This window comes from Brachyistius frenatus, unplaced genomic scaffold, assembly GCF_029030835.1.
Source record: "Brachyistius frenatus isolate BFR_SWC_R1_liver_20210118 unplaced genomic scaffold, ASM2903083v1 Contig_215, whole genome shotgun sequence".
NCBI lineage: Eukaryota > Metazoa > Chordata > Actinopteri > Embiotocidae > Brachyistius > Brachyistius frenatus.
The window spans coordinates 347,219-364,885 of NW_027210814.1; the positions used below are offsets into that span (position 1 = coordinate 347,219).

The 17,667-nt window shown below is 41.1% G+C and overlaps 3 protein-coding genes across 5 annotated transcripts; 2 read left to right on the plus strand and 1 right to left on the minus strand.

Annotated features, from left to right (window-relative positions):
• Positions 1-2,282: 2,282 nt before the first annotated feature.
• On the plus strand, positions 2,283-5,590 carry prdx1 (peroxiredoxin 1). Of its 3 annotated transcripts, none has more exons than XM_069719477.1 (6): positions 2,283-2,358; positions 3,806-3,922; positions 4,123-4,276; positions 4,372-4,494; positions 4,713-4,843; positions 5,103-5,590. In XM_069719477.1, the coding sequence occupies exons 2-6, from the start codon at positions 3,817-3,819 to the stop codon at positions 5,183-5,185; spliced, it is 597 nt and encodes a 198-aa protein (XP_069575578.1). In that variant the 5' UTR covers positions 2,283-2,358; positions 3,806-3,816; the 3' UTR covers positions 5,186-5,590. The 3 variants fall into 3 exon arrangements, with proteins under 3 accessions (XP_069575578.1, XP_069575579.1, XP_069575577.1); XM_069719478.1 differs by having other exon boundaries at positions 2,309-2,358; positions 3,810-3,922; XM_069719476.1 differs by having other exon boundaries at positions 2,339-2,358; positions 3,785-3,922.
• A 903-nt stretch (positions 5,591-6,493) lies between these two features.
• Positions 6,494-9,058, plus strand: zte38 (zebrafish testis-expressed 38). The gene is made up of 12 exons (XM_069719486.1): positions 6,494-6,655; positions 6,841-6,985; positions 7,307-7,370; positions 7,558-7,594; positions 7,695-7,715; positions 7,799-7,825; positions 7,918-7,985; positions 8,070-8,218; positions 8,298-8,530; positions 8,676-8,724; positions 8,808-8,848; positions 8,970-9,058. Exons 1-12 carry the CDS (start codon positions 6,605-6,607, stop codon positions 9,018-9,020), a joined length of 936 nt encoding a protein of 311 aa, XP_069575587.1. The 5' UTR covers positions 6,494-6,604; the 3' UTR covers positions 9,021-9,058.
• aldh9a1b (aldehyde dehydrogenase 9 family, member A1b) lies at positions 9,049-17,405 on the minus strand. Its single transcript, XM_069719482.1, has 12 exons — positions 17,319-17,405; positions 16,950-17,167; positions 16,116-16,261; positions 15,598-15,727; positions 12,915-13,049; positions 12,096-12,292; positions 11,289-11,429; positions 10,970-11,158; positions 10,791-10,878; positions 10,427-10,568; positions 10,079-10,191; positions 9,049-9,839 (listed from the first exon to the last, which is right to left on the minus strand). The coding sequence occupies exons 2-12, from the start codon at positions 17,131-17,133 to the stop codon at positions 9,745-9,747; spliced, it is 1,560 nt and encodes a 519-aa protein (XP_069575583.1). The 5' UTR covers positions 17,134-17,167; positions 17,319-17,405; the 3' UTR covers positions 9,049-9,744.
• Positions 17,406-17,667: the final 262 nt, after the last annotated feature.

Consider the following 17,667-nt stretch of genomic DNA (forward strand, 5'->3'; position numbering starts at 1 on the left):
ATATTATCTATTAGAGCATTAGAGGAGCATATTTTAAGAAAACAAACCCCTTAAGAAGTGAGGTGTGGTACAGACAATACTTATATAAAGATTTATTGTTCATTCATTTACCAATATTGATTTAAAGTATCTCTATATTCAAGCTATTTCTTAATCCACCATCACGTGTGACAACTGTTTTGTTATTATGCAGCGCTGAATGCAACCAGGATGATAGATCCATCCATGAGTACCCTTCAAACATCAGGCTGCTTCAGATTCAGTGGTGGAGTGGATGCACTAATTATGGGCATATTATGAGACAGTAGATGAACGCAGGGCAGTGTTTGATCACAAGCCCACCGCGGTGTTTCTAACGGGAGGTTATTGTGTGTGTGTCCCCTCTTATCTGGCCCTTGACGCACTGCCATGGCAACAGCGTGCAAAGACATTGCTCGGCGGCAGCAGAGAAAATAGGCAGGATGGAGGGTTTGATTGAACAACAACAGCCTCCGTCTGCCCAGATTAGAAAGACTGAGGAGAACTGAGAGTATCTAAAAAAAACAACCAGAAAAATGTATGTTGAGAATGATTTCCTGGACTTTATTTGTTATATAGTTGATGTTGGAACCACTGAATTAGTCAAGTTTTGGCCATGAACTGCTGAGAAACTGGCAATAAGAAGCTTTAAAGTTTACAGATAAGATAAGTAAGTCTGCCTTTGAATAAGTGGACATAAAGCTTTTGCAACTAAAAAAAACTGTGGCCTTTAGTAATTTGCATTTGAAATCAGCTTTATTTCCCTTCCAGTGTAATATCTCCTTTTGTCACACACAAGGTTTGTTGTACATTATAATAGGTTTGGGAGTAAATTGGACTCAGCTATTGGTAGTACATATGACTCTGCTGAGTCTTAACAACTGTCCTGTTGATTCAATATAATATATATTATTATATATAATATAAATATAATAGCACCTCTGGGAGTGACCTCAGATCATGCAGCCAATCATTTAACAGGACGGCTTTATATGCCGTATAACACAAGCAGTCCACAAGATAATAAACTCCAGGCCAAATAAATCATGAGGAGACACGGGATATTTTATTAAGAACAGCACAATTAAAATATACTTTACAAATTACTGATCTGCAACAGACTCCCTGGACTCAATTAACTTCCTTTTTTTATTCCAAAAACTTCTGCCAGAGTGAAAAAGACGAGACAATGTGTGGTGTTCCTCAGTTCAGTCATTAAGTAAATATAGCCAGTGATGAGGAAATGAGAAAGAAAAATACCTTCATAAATCCACTGGATAAACCCAAGATGTTGCAATAACATGCTGGAAAAAAGTGAGCGATGTGCCATTCAAGCAGCTTAAGGAACTTCTAGAAAATGGTGGTCTCAATATCATATGATCAGTATACTCAGTATAAAACAAGTTTACTGAACTTGTTCTATAATATCTATTCAACAATTCAAAAAGTATGTACGTTTTAAACTGTTTTGGCTACCTCTTTAAGTATTTTATTTGTAATTAACTGATATATTGTACAAAAATATTAATCTAGAATATGAGCCCATTTTAAGACAATGTTTTGTCTTCTTCAGTGCTGTGTCTGAGAGCCTATGTCCTGGCAGTATAAAACATACATATGCAAGATTGCCGTCATCTGGAACATGGTGGAAACATACACGGTGTAAACCAATTGAAATATATAATAAAAACATGTTGTGGCAGTTGCTTTATTTTGAAAGTTAATTAGTAAATCATTAGCCAATAAGAGGCTGCAGCATGGAGCAATATGAAGATCTTATTTAATGCTTGTTCATGATGACAATGACTTGGCTCCACACCCTTGCAGAGGTTGAGTCATGTGATGAAAACTCATGCCTCTGTGACCCCTGCCTGGTTGTAACCTGGTTTAGGGAAGTGCAAACCATCAGGGACCTTCTCTTTTTCAAGTTTGAGATAAATAATTTAGTGTTCTGCATCAAAAAAAAAAAAAAGGCTGCAGTGATTTATGATGAATCACATGCTGATGTAAAAGACGTCCCTCTGATATTAAACAGGTACTGCTTTCAAAAAGAAGTGACGTATTTCCTGGAATCCTGTTCTTCCGTCTTCCTTCTCTTTCGCCGGCTTTGATGTGGTTACACAAGAGCATAAGCATTCCCTGAAAATGACAAGGAAAACTGCAAAGTCATGCTGTGTAGTTGCAGGTTGAGACTGAGGGACTGGGCTCAAGTGAGCTTTGTTCACGTTCAGTACGATGTTATCGCGAGATGCGAGCCAGGGTATAAATTCCCCAATCGACCCTGTCAGCCGTTGCACTCCTCCTCTCCAGTGTCTGCTCTGTGCTGTGGTCAAAACTGAGGTACGTTATGAAATACATGAAAGTATGTTTTTCTTTTTATGTGTCACTTTTTTTTTAAATTAAGTTTTTGTTCTTCAACGCGTTCAGTTGTCTAGTTTATTTACGCATTGAAGTTTTCAGTTGCGTAAGTGAATTTACAATTCAACAAGTGTGTTTTTTTTTTTTTTCTTCTGCAGAATGATAATGCATTTTCGAAAGTTTTCTTTGTTTCCATTGAAGGAAAGGACCATAACTTTGGTTATTTTTAAGTCAAGTCTACAAAAAATCTCGACGTTTTTTTTTTTTTTTTTTAATACTTTAGCTGATGGCACCGTTTGCTAGTGAAATCCCAAACGCACGCAAGAGTAATAACTTTACCTTTACAAATGAACCGAGGTGGACAAATTCCTGAAAATGTACCGGGGGTTTATATGAAGGAAGACACGTTGTAAAATAGTGACATCCATATGCGGAAACGCCTTTGAACCGAGAGGAGAAGTGAAAATAGTTACTGGGTTTCGTTGGCTTTGATTTGCTTTGGTTTGTATGTGCCTCAATTACACCCGGTTGTGTATCCAACATCGGATATCTGTGTATGGTATTCAGTTTTGATTTTAACTAAACTCATTCAGTGTATTATGTACTCTCACGTGGTGTACTAATATTTACAGCACTCTAAGATGAATGAAAGTCACTGGGATTATGATTTGTCACAACTCCAATGGTGTTACTTTTAGGGTTGAAAGTATTGATAAATACCTAGACATACTTTGTTGATCCCTCAAAGGATCTCGTTCTGCTACGGCAGCATAATCAATAATGGATTAAAAATAACAATAACATTTAAAAGCAGAATTGCAAATCTGTAGAACAAGACACTAAATATCTGATAAAGATATGTTGCCACATTATATACTTTAAAAAATAGTAAATAAAAACAAACGGCAATAAGAACAGATGTGAAAAAAATGGCTGTGAATTATTTGTATGATTTTAAAAACAGTTCTCTGCACAAACAAACATCCTGAACATTTACTGCTGCCTTCAACCTCTCAAGGTTGAAGATTTGCTGATTTTGTTTGTGTCAAAAGATTTAATATGTTTGGAGTTTTGACCAGATAAAACAACGCCATTGTCACTGCGGCCTCCGAAAAACCTTGATGGCAAATGTTTGACTATCTTCACACTTGTTAAGGACTAAAAGGTTAATATGAATATTCAAGATAACCATCGGCAGATTACTTGATAATAAAAATTATAGTTAAATGCACAATGCATTCATTAGAAACAAAACGGTTGTAGAACTGAGTTGATGTTCTCAATAAGAGAGATGTGATTTCCCTGTCCTGTAAAGGAGGAAGGGTTCATTTTAATCAATGACTTCACATACACCGCTAAACAATGCACAGGTCTGGTTTTGAGAAGAGGTTGTGTAATTTACCAACAGTTTCCTCCTTCTGTAACCCAGTCAGACTGAAGATGTCTGCAGGCAACGCAAGAATCGGGAAGCTGGCTCCAGACTTCACAGCCAAAGCGGTGATGCCAGACGGACAGTTCAACGACCTGAAGCTGTCAGAATTCAGAGGTACACCACAACCTGTGTCTGCCTCCCCCTTTGCTGGGTGCAGGACCTGCTTTGATGATGCTCTCCTCTGTGATTCATTGTTCTGTGATGCCACAACATATTGAGTGGACATTAATTTACACTTCTGAAGAAAATAAATAATTAGACTGCGGTGCGATAAATTCAATAGCCGTATTGTTTTTTTTTTTCCTGCGGCACAGGAAAGTATGTCGTCTTTTTCTTCTATCCACTGGACTTCACCTTCGTGTGTCCGACCGAGATCATCGCTTTTAGCGACGCTGCCGACGAATTCAGGAAGATCGGATGCGAGATCATCGCCGCCTCTGTGGACTCTCATTTCTCCCATTTCGCGTGGTATTTACATGGCTTCATATTTTAAAAAACACCCCCGGCGATCGAGTGGAATCACTCTTACAAAGTCCTCACATTTTGTTTCTGCGTTGTCAAAGGACCAACACGCCACGCAAGCAGGGCGGCCTGGGTCCCATGAAGATCCCCCTGGTGTCCGACACGCGGCGCACCATCTCCACAGACTACGGTGTCCTGAAGGAGGATGAGGGCATCGCCTACAGGTGGGCTTAAAAATGTGGAGTTACTGTTCACCTCCATGGCGTGCTTTCATATGGACTAGAACCGTTAAATCTATTGTTCGTGTTGCTTCGGCACCTTTTTTAAAGATGCTTCAAGCTGCGAGTGGGAGAAGATGTCCTTTCCTGCTGTCAGTCACCGTGCTGCTGAGGGGCGGGGCCTAAGACTAAGACCTATAAACCGCTCTTTCTCTCCATTTCAGGGGTCTGTTCATCATTGACGACAAGGGCATCCTGCGACAGATCACCATCAACGACCTCCCAGTCGGACGCTCCGTTGACGAGACCTTGCGTTTGGTGCAAGCCTTTCAGTTCACCGACAAGTACGGAGAAGGTAAGTTACTGCTGTTCTGTGACACTCTTAATGTTTACCGCTTCGACTTGCTTGAACTTGACAAGAATTGCTACTGGCTGTATTTAAAGGTTTGTGCTCTTATCACTGCTGAGGTCTGGCACAAAGAAATTTTACACCATACAACCGAACCTCCGTCACATTTGTCTGTTTAAAGCAGTGCAGGATTTAAACCATACATGTGGCACATCTTTGTTATTTCATCTACCGGCCGGGACTCATTACAAACTTATCTTTTCAGTCTGCCCCGCCGGCTGGAAACCAGGAAGTGACACCATCAAACCCGACATCCAGAAAAGCAAAGATTTCTTCTCCAAGCAGTAATAATAAACCCGAGGCCAGAGTCCGCTGCCAGCCGTAGGAGATTTCATTTCATGATTACATTTCCCATATTTAAGTCGGCCGCTGTGCGTGCGGAGGAGTGTTTAAGAGACAGTTTTTGTAGTCAACACGTTGTGTGCGTGTTCTGTGGAGTGAATAGTGCACTTCTGACCACAGTATGTCGTTGTGTAATTATGCTGCGGTAATGTATGTGTGCTGTATTTTCTGTCTTACAGAGCTAAATGTCTGTTTGTTGTATTATGTCATTCCTTACTATTGTTAGATACAACGGACCTAAACAAACATCTTTATTGGAATGAGCCAGAAACAAATCTGCTTATGTTTTTTGTTGTTGTTGTTTTTTTTTTTTACAGTGAACAACAAAATGTTCTTTCGTCTAAATAAAGAAGACAGAAAAACACTCACTTCAAAGAACACAATTTCTTCATATTTACAGTGCTGTTTTTATGGTATTGTCAAGTGCAGCCCATGTTGGATATTTTAAGGATGTCCATCACCTCACAGACTTTAAAAAAAATAACAAGATTACCATATATGGATACTCTAATGATTTCCTTTATATCTATAGTAACCTCAGTGAACATTATACATATTCAAACAAACAAAAAGAATATGCAAGCATCTAGTAAAGCTGGACTGCACTGAAATTTAAAAAGACCTTTAAAATATATAATTAAGGGCATTTTCTGTATGCAGACATTTTGATTTGCACAGGTGTAATTGATGAGATAAATCATGGCTGTGTTCACATGTAGTATCGGGGCTCTACGTTGTGCTTATATTGACTCGCTGAACTTGCTTACACTTATATCCTTAAGGTCATGAATTACACCTGAGCTTTTATCTGCTAGTGCGTTAAATGTAGAGCTGTCTGCTGGTGGATATCTCTGGCAGTTCGTCAACAGTGTTCTTAATGACTTGAATAAACACGTGTTCATCAATACTTTGGGAAATAAAAAAAAAACGCACTTTTCCAACCAGAAAACATTTTGAAAATAAAATTTTTATTGTTAATTTATTCTTCCCTTATATATATAGTCTTGTTAGTAGATTCTGGTTTTACTAAAATTAGTCAATGCAATTTTGACTGAAGCTCATCTTATAACTTAGAGTGACTTTGTACCTTTTTAATGCGATTATTTATGTACCAGCGTACGGAGTGACGTCATCGAAGACGCGTTTACGGCGGGAAAAACTGAAAGTGGTTCGTCACATCTGTCCGTCTGTTCCTGGCTGATGACGGTTTAAATAGGCGTCTCGGAGCACCTGGAGAAAAATATTGAAATAACTGTTATTTCAGAAGAAAGTGTCGTTGATATCACTTGAAGCGGAATCGGGACCCGGCTGTGATTAAATATTGATGTTTGTTCACTTTGTCAGCATACCGAGGTAGCTTGAAAAATGGCCGCTGGAAAAATGTCTATCAGGAAGAGCAAGGAGGAAACTGCAGAGGTTTGTACACACGACCCTTCAGCAAAAACAACAACAACAACAACATGTTTGCTTCTTTGTGTATTTATGAGTCTGTGTCGTGATTTCTCACCGGCTGGATGACATTCAACGAAGACAAAATTGCGCCATCGTGTGGCCATGGAGTAACACGAGTTCAGTAATCGTCTTTGTACTGATGTTTTAAGTGGGCAGGATTATTCCTGAACGACCTAAAGACCAAGAAAGAGTCCCTTGTCTTCGTCAAGAGGATGATGGCGGTAGCCGTGTCCTCCATCACCTATCTCAGGGGGATTTTCCCGGAGGACGCCTACAGATCCAGATACCTGGAAGGTGAGCACACATGACCGCAAACACCCCGGATGTGTGTGTGTGTGTGTGTGTGTGTGTGGGGATTAAATGTAAAGACCTCTTCACAAAAAAGTTATTACGAAACTGCTTTCACTTAATTGCATTTCTTTAAGCGATTTAATTTAACGTACGTTATCCCAGGTGTATTGGAAACCCATGATTAACAGAGAAATAACAGTATAAACCTCGAAACAAACAATCAAAAAACTGTTTTATATAATCTTGCTTGTAATTATTACTCTTTAATGAGAATTATTAATGCTGGTTTTTTGTTTTGTTTTGTTTTGTTTGTAATTTCTCCAGATTTGTGCATCAAAGTTTTGCGTGAAAACGGCAATACCCCTGGTGCCTGCAAAGTTGTGAAATGGTAAACAAAACATCCGGGCCATCCTGCACAGTAATAATTGAATCAGACAGCCATGGCAGCTCAAGTCAGACCCATTTCTAAATTAAAATGTACAGTATCAGTCAGAACTTGGTGGCTGGAGGTACTTTCCTTCCCTGACTGATGTTTTTTTTTTTTTTTTTATCCTTTTCCCACTTGTTTTGTTCAGGATGATGGGCTCCTTTGAGGCACTAGAGAGGCAGTATGTAAGTCTACTACATCCTTGACTATACATTTTATGTGGTCTGCCTTTTTGATCAATACTGTTGCTTCTTTTGCTATTGTTAACTGTTGTTGTCTTTTCAGCTCCATTTTGTCTTCATCGGGGTGAGTAAATTAAACCAGGACAGCAACATTTATATCAAATATATGGCTTATATTACCTACAGATTGTTATTGTTCCAATCCAGGTGTACACCAACCCAGATGAACCTAATGTAAGTTGTTTTATAATACTAGAAAATCATATTCCTGTCATGCTACCAGTGTGTTGTGTGATCACCATTAAGAAACACTTTTCTCATTTCAGCGCATTATCGAGTCCTACCAGTTTAAATTCAGATACACTGAGAAGGGACCAGAGATGGACATACTCAGGTTGGGATAGATCTGCTTTATGTTTGCATTTGTCACATATTGACAGTGCCGAGAGCAGCCGACAGAGCTGATGTTGATATACAGGAACGACAACATGGAGATGCAGGTGACACTGGAGGACACCAAGAGAGCCTCGGTGCTGCTCATCAGGAAGCTCTACCTGCTCATGCAGAACCTGGGTGCCCTCCCCGATAATGTCTACCTCACCATGAAGCTCTACTACTACGATGACAGTAAGACACATCAGAGAATCAATTCAGAATCCAGTTTTAAAGGTTTGCATGATGGTAATATCCGGCTCTCCCTTTCAAGTCACCCCTGCTGACTACCAACCACCCGGCTTCAAGGAAGGCGAATGTGACAGCCTGTGGTTTGAAGGCATGGCGGTGCACTTCAAGGTGGGCGAGGTGCAGACGGCCTTCCACACCTTGAGGGTTCGCGTGTCAGCGGAACAAGGCCGAGTGGAGAAACTGCAGCAAGGGAACCACTTGAGGGAGACCAAGCCGGTTTCTCGCCGCAATTCTCCGGAGAAGGAAGTGATGAAGGCGGGTCCAGAAAAGAGACCGTTAAAGTGACGGATTTCAGTTTCGTAGGAGTCCAACTAAAAGAAAAAAGCATTCCCTCTTTCTTTGCTGTTGTCATTTTCTCAAAAAGTACTAAATCTAGCTTTTTCTTGTTAAATCTTCTTAGGATCCTCGCAAGAAAATATGCGATGAGGAGGACCTGCCCTCTGAAGATGGTAAGACTATTGTGTGTACTGCTACTATTAATAACATGTAAAACTGAACAAAGGGTTTACATCGCTGGCTTTTCTTTAAACAGAGTCTGCACAGTTCAAGAAACCAAAAAGACCTGTGGCAAAGGTACTCACACTAGATACAGGAATACAGAAACAAATATATAAATCATAACATATTAGAGCTTGTTGTGTTTTACATCAATGCAAACTGGGCATGTGATTTACTTTGAGTGTGTCTATCTTAGAGAAATGCAGGTGGCAGGAATCTGGCGAGGAAGAGAAGAAGAAGAATTTAAGCAAGAAGACAAGTGCACAAACAAAACAGAAATATGAACACCTTATTTGTTCTTTTGTAATATTTTCAAACACTGTTTATGTTATCAATGTGTTAGACGGGTTCCTTTGATGAGTCTATCTACCCACATGGCAGGCCGTTGCTGTCATAGTTCTTATTATAAGCATTTTTACATTTGAGATTAATTTCATCAATACAATGTTTAAAAGTGATATATTTTTTAGTATTCTGTATGTGTACAAAAATAGGTTAATATCTATAGTTGAAGAAATAAAGCTTGATTGTAAACATTGTTTCGTTACATACATTTGAAATATTATTCTCAACATAAATGGAAAAAACTTCAACGTGTGACAAAACTGCTGCTGCTATGCAATCATGAATGACAATATGAAGCCAATTTACACTCGTGGCTGAAATCAATCAAGATTCAGTAAATATTAAAAACTTCAATTTTTGATGAGATCAGTTTGGCTCAGACAATAATGCTTGATTTTAAATCTAATATCTAACTATTCAGCTCAGCCTCAGTTTGCTGTACACAGAGTTACATTTGCCCTCAACTCACACAAACATACACAAAAAAGGACGGCTTCCTCGAGCCCCATTGATCGGGGCTGGTTTGTGTTTGATTGCTTTTCCCTGAGTGATGGAAGAGATGTCCTCGTCCAGACCGTCTGTTCCAGCCTCCGGCTCAGTGTTACAGCTCCCTCTGGTTGTGTGGTCTAGAAGAGGCTGTCCACGTCTCCCATCTCCACAAACACAGTCTTCAGCTGGGAGTAGTATTCAACTGTCACCTGGCCGTTCTCCCTCCCTATGCCTGGTGAAGTAAGGATCAGAAAGCGACTTCCACTTTACTTACTGCGACTAGGAAGGATTTAAATACGTTTTTTTTTATTTTTTTTTTACAAAGTTGTACTCTCCAGAGGTCACATCAGACAATAACATAACATTTTCCTTTCGTTATATCCACTATAAGTAGATCTGTGTCATTCAAATAACTCATAGCATAACTCATGGTGAGGAAACGAAAGCAGGGAACAACCTAATATACTGTACCTGACATTTTGAAGCCTCCGAAGGGCACCTCCACAGGAGTAATGTTGTAGTTGTTGATGAAACAGGAACCAGCTTTGAGGTGTTCAACCACACGATGGGCTCGCTGCACGTCCCTACAGAAGGTGTGTTCATTTTAAACACATTAAAGTGGTAATGTGTTGGGGAATTTACTGAAATAACTGAGAATGATTACTAAGCAGTCTGCTGCCACGTGCACATGCCATTACTGACATACATTTCTCTCTACTTTATACTTCAACCAGTCTTCATTTTGCTGCTTTAAAATGTAGATTTTTCTGAAAGTTGTGAGGCAAAAAAAAAAGGGCACATTTTCCCCCACAAACCGACCTGGTGAAAACACCTGCAGCCAGACCCATCGTGGTGTCGTTGGCTCTCTGCAGCACCTCCTCCTCTGTGTCGAAGGACAGCACAGACATGACGGGACCAAAGATCTCCTCCTTCACGCAGGTCATCTCATCTGTGCAGTCACCTACGAGGGGGTAAAAACAAAGGACGAGAACATTGGGACACCGGTGAGGCCTCGAAGAATCATAAATCTACGCTGTATTTATATTGTACTGGACCCCTCTGAGTTAAGACATTTTTGTGGTGTTCCGGTTAAATTGGAAATTAAGTAAATAATCTGCAGGACCTCCAAAAATGTTAACAAAAAGGAAAATATTTCATCCATAAAAAAAAAAAAGTATGTTACCCAGTACACATGGAGTCATGTAGTATCCGCCTCTGAGTTTGGCATCTGACGGGACAAAAGGTTCCCCCCCACACAACACCGTGGCTCCCTAGTAAGAGTATAATTAACACCAGAGTCTAAATTAAAGTTGCACACAAACACATTGACAAAGCAAGATAAATGATCTGGACAAGTCTTACCTCTTTTTTTGCCTGATCAACAAAGGAGAGGACTTTATCCAGATGAGGCTGGCTGACCAGCGCTCCCATCCTGGTGCTCTCTAATAGAGGATCTCCTATTTCAATGGCTCTTGTCCTCTTCACCACCTCCTCCACAAACTCAGGCAGAACATTCCTCTGAACGAAGACCCGTGTGCCGTTGCTGCAGACCTGTGATACAAATAAAATCCCCCATTAATTAATAGGCTGCGAGCTCGACACAAGTGGTTTTTGATTTAACTGCCAATAAAGTTCCCTCAAGTCACAAAGTGAACGCATATCAAACACAAACACTCTACACCTGGCCTTGAGACAGGAAGTTGGCCATGAGAGCTCCTCTCACAGCGTTCTCCAGATCACTGTCCTGGAAGATGAGCAGAGGAGATTTCCCGCCCAGCTCCAAAGTCACCGGTTTTACCCCTTTAGAAGCCATCTCCATAATCTGTGAGTCAAAGTCGCATAGATGAATATCCATCAGTGATTCCGGTCTGTTAGAAAAATTACTCAGAGGCTTGGTTCAAAATCAAACACATCGGACATTTTATTCTCGCAAGAAGGAGCAACTACATGCACCCTCAAAGAGAGGTGTCCAGCAGTGCTCCCCCCCAGCAGTCCTCCCCAACAGTCCTCGCCCCAGCCGGGCTCTACCCAGCCTGGTTTCCCCCAGCAGTCCTCTCCTCTGCAGGGCTCGCCCCAGCAGGGCTCTACCCTCCGCAGTCCTCGTCTTTCTCTCCGGCAGGGCTTTCCTTAGGGCAGCTTTCATACAGTGTGACAAACAGTTGACAGTCACTCCCATTCCCCTTATATCTGCTTTCGTATGGTAATACAGAGCTGGTTGTAGGTCACAAGATAACAACACAGGGGAGTCGTCAATTTAGATGCGGAAAGAATCACTTGCAAATAAGACAGAAAACAAAGGAAACGTTTTGGAGCCTACTTGACGAGAGACTTTCCGGAGCCACAATGCAAAAACAAGAGGAAGAGACAAATCCTTTTTTTCCCCCATCACGGTCATATCACAGAGTAGGACAAAAAAGGCAGAACTAAAAGTTTTCCAAACCATAAAACCATATTGACACATCTGAAATGAAATGTCCCAAACACCGACCTTCTGTCCCGTGGCAACACTCCCGGTGAAGGACACCTTAGCGACATCGGGGTGGTGACACAGTAAGCTGCCGGTCTCCTGGCCGCCCTGCACCACGTTGTACAGCCCCTCTGGAGCGCCGGCCTTTTCATAGATCTCTGCCAGCAGGACCGCTGTGACGGGTGTCACCGGTGAGGGCTTAAACACCATGGAGTTACCTATTTTAGAGGGAGGACGGAAAAAAATGAAGACTTCGATTGTTTGACTCATTTAAGTCATAGGTTATACTTAAAGGATGTCCAGTCTGCACATTTCCTTATATTATATAGAATTCTCCATTAATTACAGTGATTGACTTTGATATATAGCGCAAGACCATCATTTTACTGTAGTGCCACCTACAGGTGAAATGCCATTACATTTTTCTGGATTTAGTGTGCAAATGTGTAAACAGGACATTTAAAAACTGACTGCAACTGCACAATATGTTTAGATGTTACAGCAGTTCATGCCATTTAAAACCAAACCTGGAAGAATCTGGTATGAATAACAAAATATGTAAAAGTACGTTAAGAAAAATAAACTTTTTTTTTTTTTTAATGTTCATCCATCATATGTACCAAATTTGGAATTTATTGTATCCAATCAGAATGTTTTCTGTTCACTTGTGACATAATGGGGTTTTTCAAACCCAAGAATGTTTTCAAGTTTTTCCTTGACCCACAGTCTAACTTCTTAATAAACTTAATTGAATTCTTTACACTTGTATGTGAGACGTTCTTCTTAATCTTAGATATGGAGAGAAAAAGCTGTTTTGACAGCTGTAGAAGAATCCCGTACCACAGGCCAGAGCTGGAGCTGACTTCCAGGCAGCTATCTGAAAAGGATAATTCCAAGCACCGATACCAACACAGACTCCCAGAGGCTCCCGGCGGGTGTAGGCAAAGGATCCCCCAGGCAGCTGGACATGCTGGCCTTAACAATGAAAAACAGATAAATAAAAAATATACGTTAATAGTTGAAAGGGTGACGGTGTCAAGATTTCAAAATAGATTTCATTCAAATTTTGCACGCTTTTTTTCTACAAAATGATGGCAGTATACAGTGCATCCGGAAAGTATTCACAGCGCTTCACTTTTTACACATTTTGTTATGTTACAGTTTTATTCCAAAATGGATTAAATTAATTTTTTCCCCTCAAAATTCTACACGCAATACCCCATAATGACAAAGTGAAAATAGTTTGTTTGAAATTTTTGCAAATCTATTAAAAATAAAGAATGAAAATATAACACGTACATAAGTATTCACAGCCTTTGCTCAATACTTTGTTGAAGCACCTTTGGCAGCAATTACAGCCTCCAGTCTTTTTGAGTATGATGCTACAAGCTCGGCACCTATTCTTGGGCAGTTTCTCCCATTCTTCTTTGCAGGACCTCTCAAGCTCCATCAGGTTGGATGGGGAGTGTTGGTGCACAGCCATTTTCAGATCTCTCCAGAGATGTTCAATCAGGTTCAAGTCTGGGCTCTGCCTGGGCCTCTCAAGGACTTTCACAGAGTTGTCCTGAAGCCATTCCTTTGTTATCTTGGCTGTGTGCTTCGGGTCGTTGTCCTGTTGGAAGATGAACCTTCGCCCCAGTCTGAGGTCCAGAGCGCTCTGGAGAAGGTTTTCATCAATGATGTCTCTGTACATTGCTGCATTCATCTTTCCCTCCATCCTGACTAGTCTCCCAGTTCCTGCCGCTGGAAAACATCCCCACAGCATGATGCTGCCACCACCATGCTTCACCGTAGAGATGGTATTGGCCAGGTGATGAGCAGTGCCTGGTTTCCTCCAAACATGATGCTTGGCATTCAGGCCAAAGAGTTCAATCTTTGTTTCATCAGACCAGAGAATTTAGTTTCTCATGGTTTGACAGTCCTTCAGGTGCCTTTTGTCAAACTCCAGGCGGGCTGTCATGTGCCTTTTACTGAGGAGTGGCTTCCATCTGGTCACTCTACCATGTAGCTTGGTGGAGTGCTGCAGAGATGGTTGTCCTTCTGGAAGGTTCTCCTCTCTTCACAGAGCAACGCTGGAGCTCTGTCAGAGTGACCATCGGGTTCTTGGTCACCTCCCTGACTAAGGCTGTTCTCCCCCAATCGCTCAGTTTGGCCGGGTGGACGACTCTAGGAAGAGTCCTGGTGGTTCCAAACTTCTTCCATTTACGGATGATGGAGGCCACTGTGCTCATCGGGACCTTCAATGCTGCAGACATTTTTCTGTACCCTTCCCCAGATCTGTGCCTCGATACAATCCTGTCTCGGAGGTCTACAGACAATTCCTTGGACTTCATGGCTTGGTTTGTACTCTGACATGCACTGTCAACTGTGGGACCTTATATAGACGGTGTGTGTCTTTCCAAATCATGTCCCATCAACTGAATTTACCAGGTGGACTCCAATCAAGTTGTAGAAACATCTCAAGGATGATCAGTGGAAACAGGATGCACCTGAGCTCAATTTTGAGTGTCATGGCAAAGGCTGTGAATACTTATGTACATGTGATTTTTTTCAGTTTTGATTTTTAATAGATTTGCAAAAATGTCAAAAAAATGTATTTCACGTCATTATGGGGTATTGTGTGTAGACTTTTGAGGGGAAAAAATGAATTTAATCCATTTTGAAATAAGGCTGTAACATAACAAAATGTGGAAAAAGTGAAGCGCTGTGAATACTTTCCGGATGCACTGTATGTTAAATAATCAGCAGATCAGGTTTTTTTGTGGCATTTTACCTTTGACAGTTTTGTAGAAAGACGAGTCCGACGAGGAAGACAATTTTTTTTTTCATAAACCTGCCTTTGGTTGACTATTTTGGGTAAGATTCTTCTCCTCTCCTGCTATCTGAGCGACTGTATTCAAAATCCCAGTCGCAACAAAAAGCAACTTTATGTGGGATTGTTGGGTTTCTCTGTATAATGTTGTAAAGTTCTGCTGTACGGACTTTAATGTGTTAAGTGCCATGAAATAACCTGTGTTGTGATTTGGCACTATATCAAAATAAAATAAATACAAATTTAATACATTTGTTTTCCTTTTGGCAAATGTTCCATAATAACAAGTCCCCCCTCCAGACACTATTTTGCAAGGGCAGCGTCGCTGCATCCTGGTTTTAACACCACCCAAGATGATTGTGATTGGTTTAAAGTGTACAAACATGCAGCCATACAGAGTGGAGAATGATCTAGCTATGCAAGGTTAGAAAGACACAGGAAACATGTTGTATAACTTAGACTTAGACTTTATTAAAAAAAAAAAATTGTTTTAATTTGCATGTCCCTTCATCATTGGTCCACAGGCCCAAACCAATTTGAATTTTTACACATAATGTAACCTATAATGCACTCATGGTGTACCATACAAAGGCCATAGGGGATCACTTAGTTCATAATATTAAGTAAAATTTGCTGACATCCCCTTATTGGTTATTTTATTTGACACTGATCAGCTAAGTGTGTGAGAAAATATGTGAACGTTATACGAACCTGCCAGAGTGCTGGCCAGTCCTGCGTAGTACTCAATACACAGTCTGGCAGAGTCTACATCCAGACGGGCCTCTGTGATGGATTTCCCATTGTTGACCACCTCCATTTCAGCTATCTCCTCTCTCCTACTCTGTGCAGGAAAACCAGAGCAAACCCCGCAAGTTGTATTTGTGTGGGAGCAACAGAGGATGTGCAAAACTTTATGGTTGCTTTTTTCATGAAATATAATGATTGAAGTTAGAAACTGTTATCTAATACTGAGTTTCACTATGGGAGGAGGATGATTGAAAGGAGGACCTTCGGGTGTTTTTTCAAAGTGTTAATTCATTCAACTGAGCCAATCTAAGTGTGGGTTGAGCAAAACTGGCAACAACTCGGCATGAGACAAAACGTTCCTCCAACTTAAAAAAAAAAAAAGTCTCTTGACATCTTCATTATGCATGATGGGATTTAATCTGTGACAAATTAGTTTAGAGATTCTCAAACATAAAACATACAAACAAATACAGAGTACACACCTCAATCAAGTGGGCAGCATTTATCATGATCCTCGCCCTCTCCATCCCCGACATTTTGCTCCAGAGGCTAAAGGCCGACTTGGCAGCTTTCACAGCCTGATCGACCTCCACAGCACCACACGTCTCCAAACGGCACAAGACACGACCTGCCAAGTGAAACATCCAAACCGCCAAGTCAACCGGCAGAGCCTCTCTTTGGCAAGGCCATCTTGTTTTGTTTGTTCTTCGGTGTGTGTCATCCTTTGATAAAATAAATTAAGGTCAAAGTCTACAGGATACAGGCCCATGGCATATTGAAGTCAGCGTGGCATTTACATTGCAGTGCTGAAAATGTCATTTTTAATGCAGGCAATAGTGATAAGAGGAGAGGCAACATTGTGCTAGAACAGCGGGCTGCATACAGGCTCTGTGGCAGCACCAATGGAGTTAATGTGCCGAGCCACAGGGACTTAAAATCTTGAATGCATGGGGTACCAGGCAGGCTGTGGTCCCATGTCTTTGGTTCTGCTCCCCTGAAGCTGCCATACAACTGGTTGCATAGGGAAGTGGACAGCTGTGACTATGTGGATATGAATGAGCATGTGAAGGAGTGTAATGCTGAAAAACAGTTCACTTTTCTTGAATATGTAAAATGCCGAATATATTTCGTAGAAAGACAAGAAAGTAATCAGAAAGTGAATGTAACCTTTTAAAACACCTGATATCGTTTTCCTCTACACGAGAGATCACCAGACAGACATCATCACAGACCAATGACCAAAGTCCAGTTAAGACAGCCAATAATGTCCAACGTGAAACACTTTCTTTTGATATTATAAGAATTTTGTGGCGGACCTGTTGCGGGTTCGTAAACACTTTCCTTGCCGCATGTCTCTCGGCCTGTCCTTCTCTTGCCGGCCCAGAAGTTCAGCGGGACCGTGACTTCCACTGAGCCCGAGGAGAGGCACCGCAGCGCCGCAACGAGAGGAGCACCCGTCGCGGGCCCCCGCCACGGGAACGCAGCGAGCCTGCGGAGCATATTCAAACTGCTCCCTCCACGTTTAACCGAATAACTGTCAAACACACAAAATGCTGCAGGTCAGCGCAACGCATGCAACACGGTCTCTTTAGAAAACGTCAAAAGGAGTTTCACTTCACTATGGCAAGTCTAAAAAAAAAAAAAAAAAACAGTTACAAGCCAGCGACATTTTCTTCTGCACTTACCTACAAGACTGTTCACATTAAACGTGGCTCTTGTGATTATGAATCTTCATCTAACTTTGCATATAACGTTTGGTTACCATTACACTATTTCTTTCTGAGGAGGTGGGGCTAAGGAAACGCGACAGTCGCTGATAAGAGCGTAACAGACTATTGGATCATTTTACTGTCAATCACAACAACAACAACAAAAAAAGGATAATTAAGAAAATATTCTCCGATCTAAAAGTTATCAAATACCAGTTAGGTGTCTGTTGGTGTGAACTTGTGTTAAAAATAAATAAATAAATGCGTAAATAACTAAAAACTGCGGTGGTGTCTAATATAGGGTGGTGCTGTGGGAGGAGCTCCG

Bases quoted from the DNA above. Each gene is read 5' to 3' on its own strand.
- prdx1 (XM_069719477.1), top strand. From the start codon at position 3,817: ATGTCTGCAGGCAACGCAAGAATCGGGAAGCTGGCTCCAGACTTCACA. The intron at 3,923-4,122 runs GTACACCACAAC...CCTGCGGCACAG, and splicing joins GAAGCTGTCAGAATTCAGAG to GAAAGTATGTCGTCTTTTTC. The intron at 4,844-5,102 runs GTAAGTTACTGC...TTATCTTTTCAG, and splicing joins CACCGACAAGTACGGAGAAG to TCTGCCCCGCCGGCTGGAAA.
- zte38 (XM_069719486.1), top strand. From the start codon at position 6,605: ATGGCCGCTGGAAAAATGTCTATCAGGAAGAGCAAGGAGGAAACTGCA. The intron at 6,656-6,840 runs GTTTGTACACAC...TGATGTTTTAAG, and splicing joins GCAAGGAGGAAACTGCAGAG to TGGGCAGGATTATTCCTGAA. The intron at 8,849-8,969 runs GTACTCACACTA...TGTCTATCTTAG, and splicing joins CAAAAAGACCTGTGGCAAAG to AGAAATGCAGGTGGCAGGAA.
- aldh9a1b (XM_069719482.1), bottom strand. From the start codon at position 17,133: ATGCTCCGCAGGCTCGCTGCGTTCCCGTGGCGGGGGCCCGCGACGGGT. The intron at 13,050-15,597 runs GTTCGTATAACG...TTCATTGTTAAG, and splicing joins ACTGGCCAGCACTCTGGCAG to GCCAGCATGTCCAGCTGCCT. The intron at 11,430-12,095 runs GTCGGTGTTTGG...TTTGACTCACAG, and splicing joins GTGTTGCCACGGGACAGAAG to ATTATGGAGATGGCTTCTAA.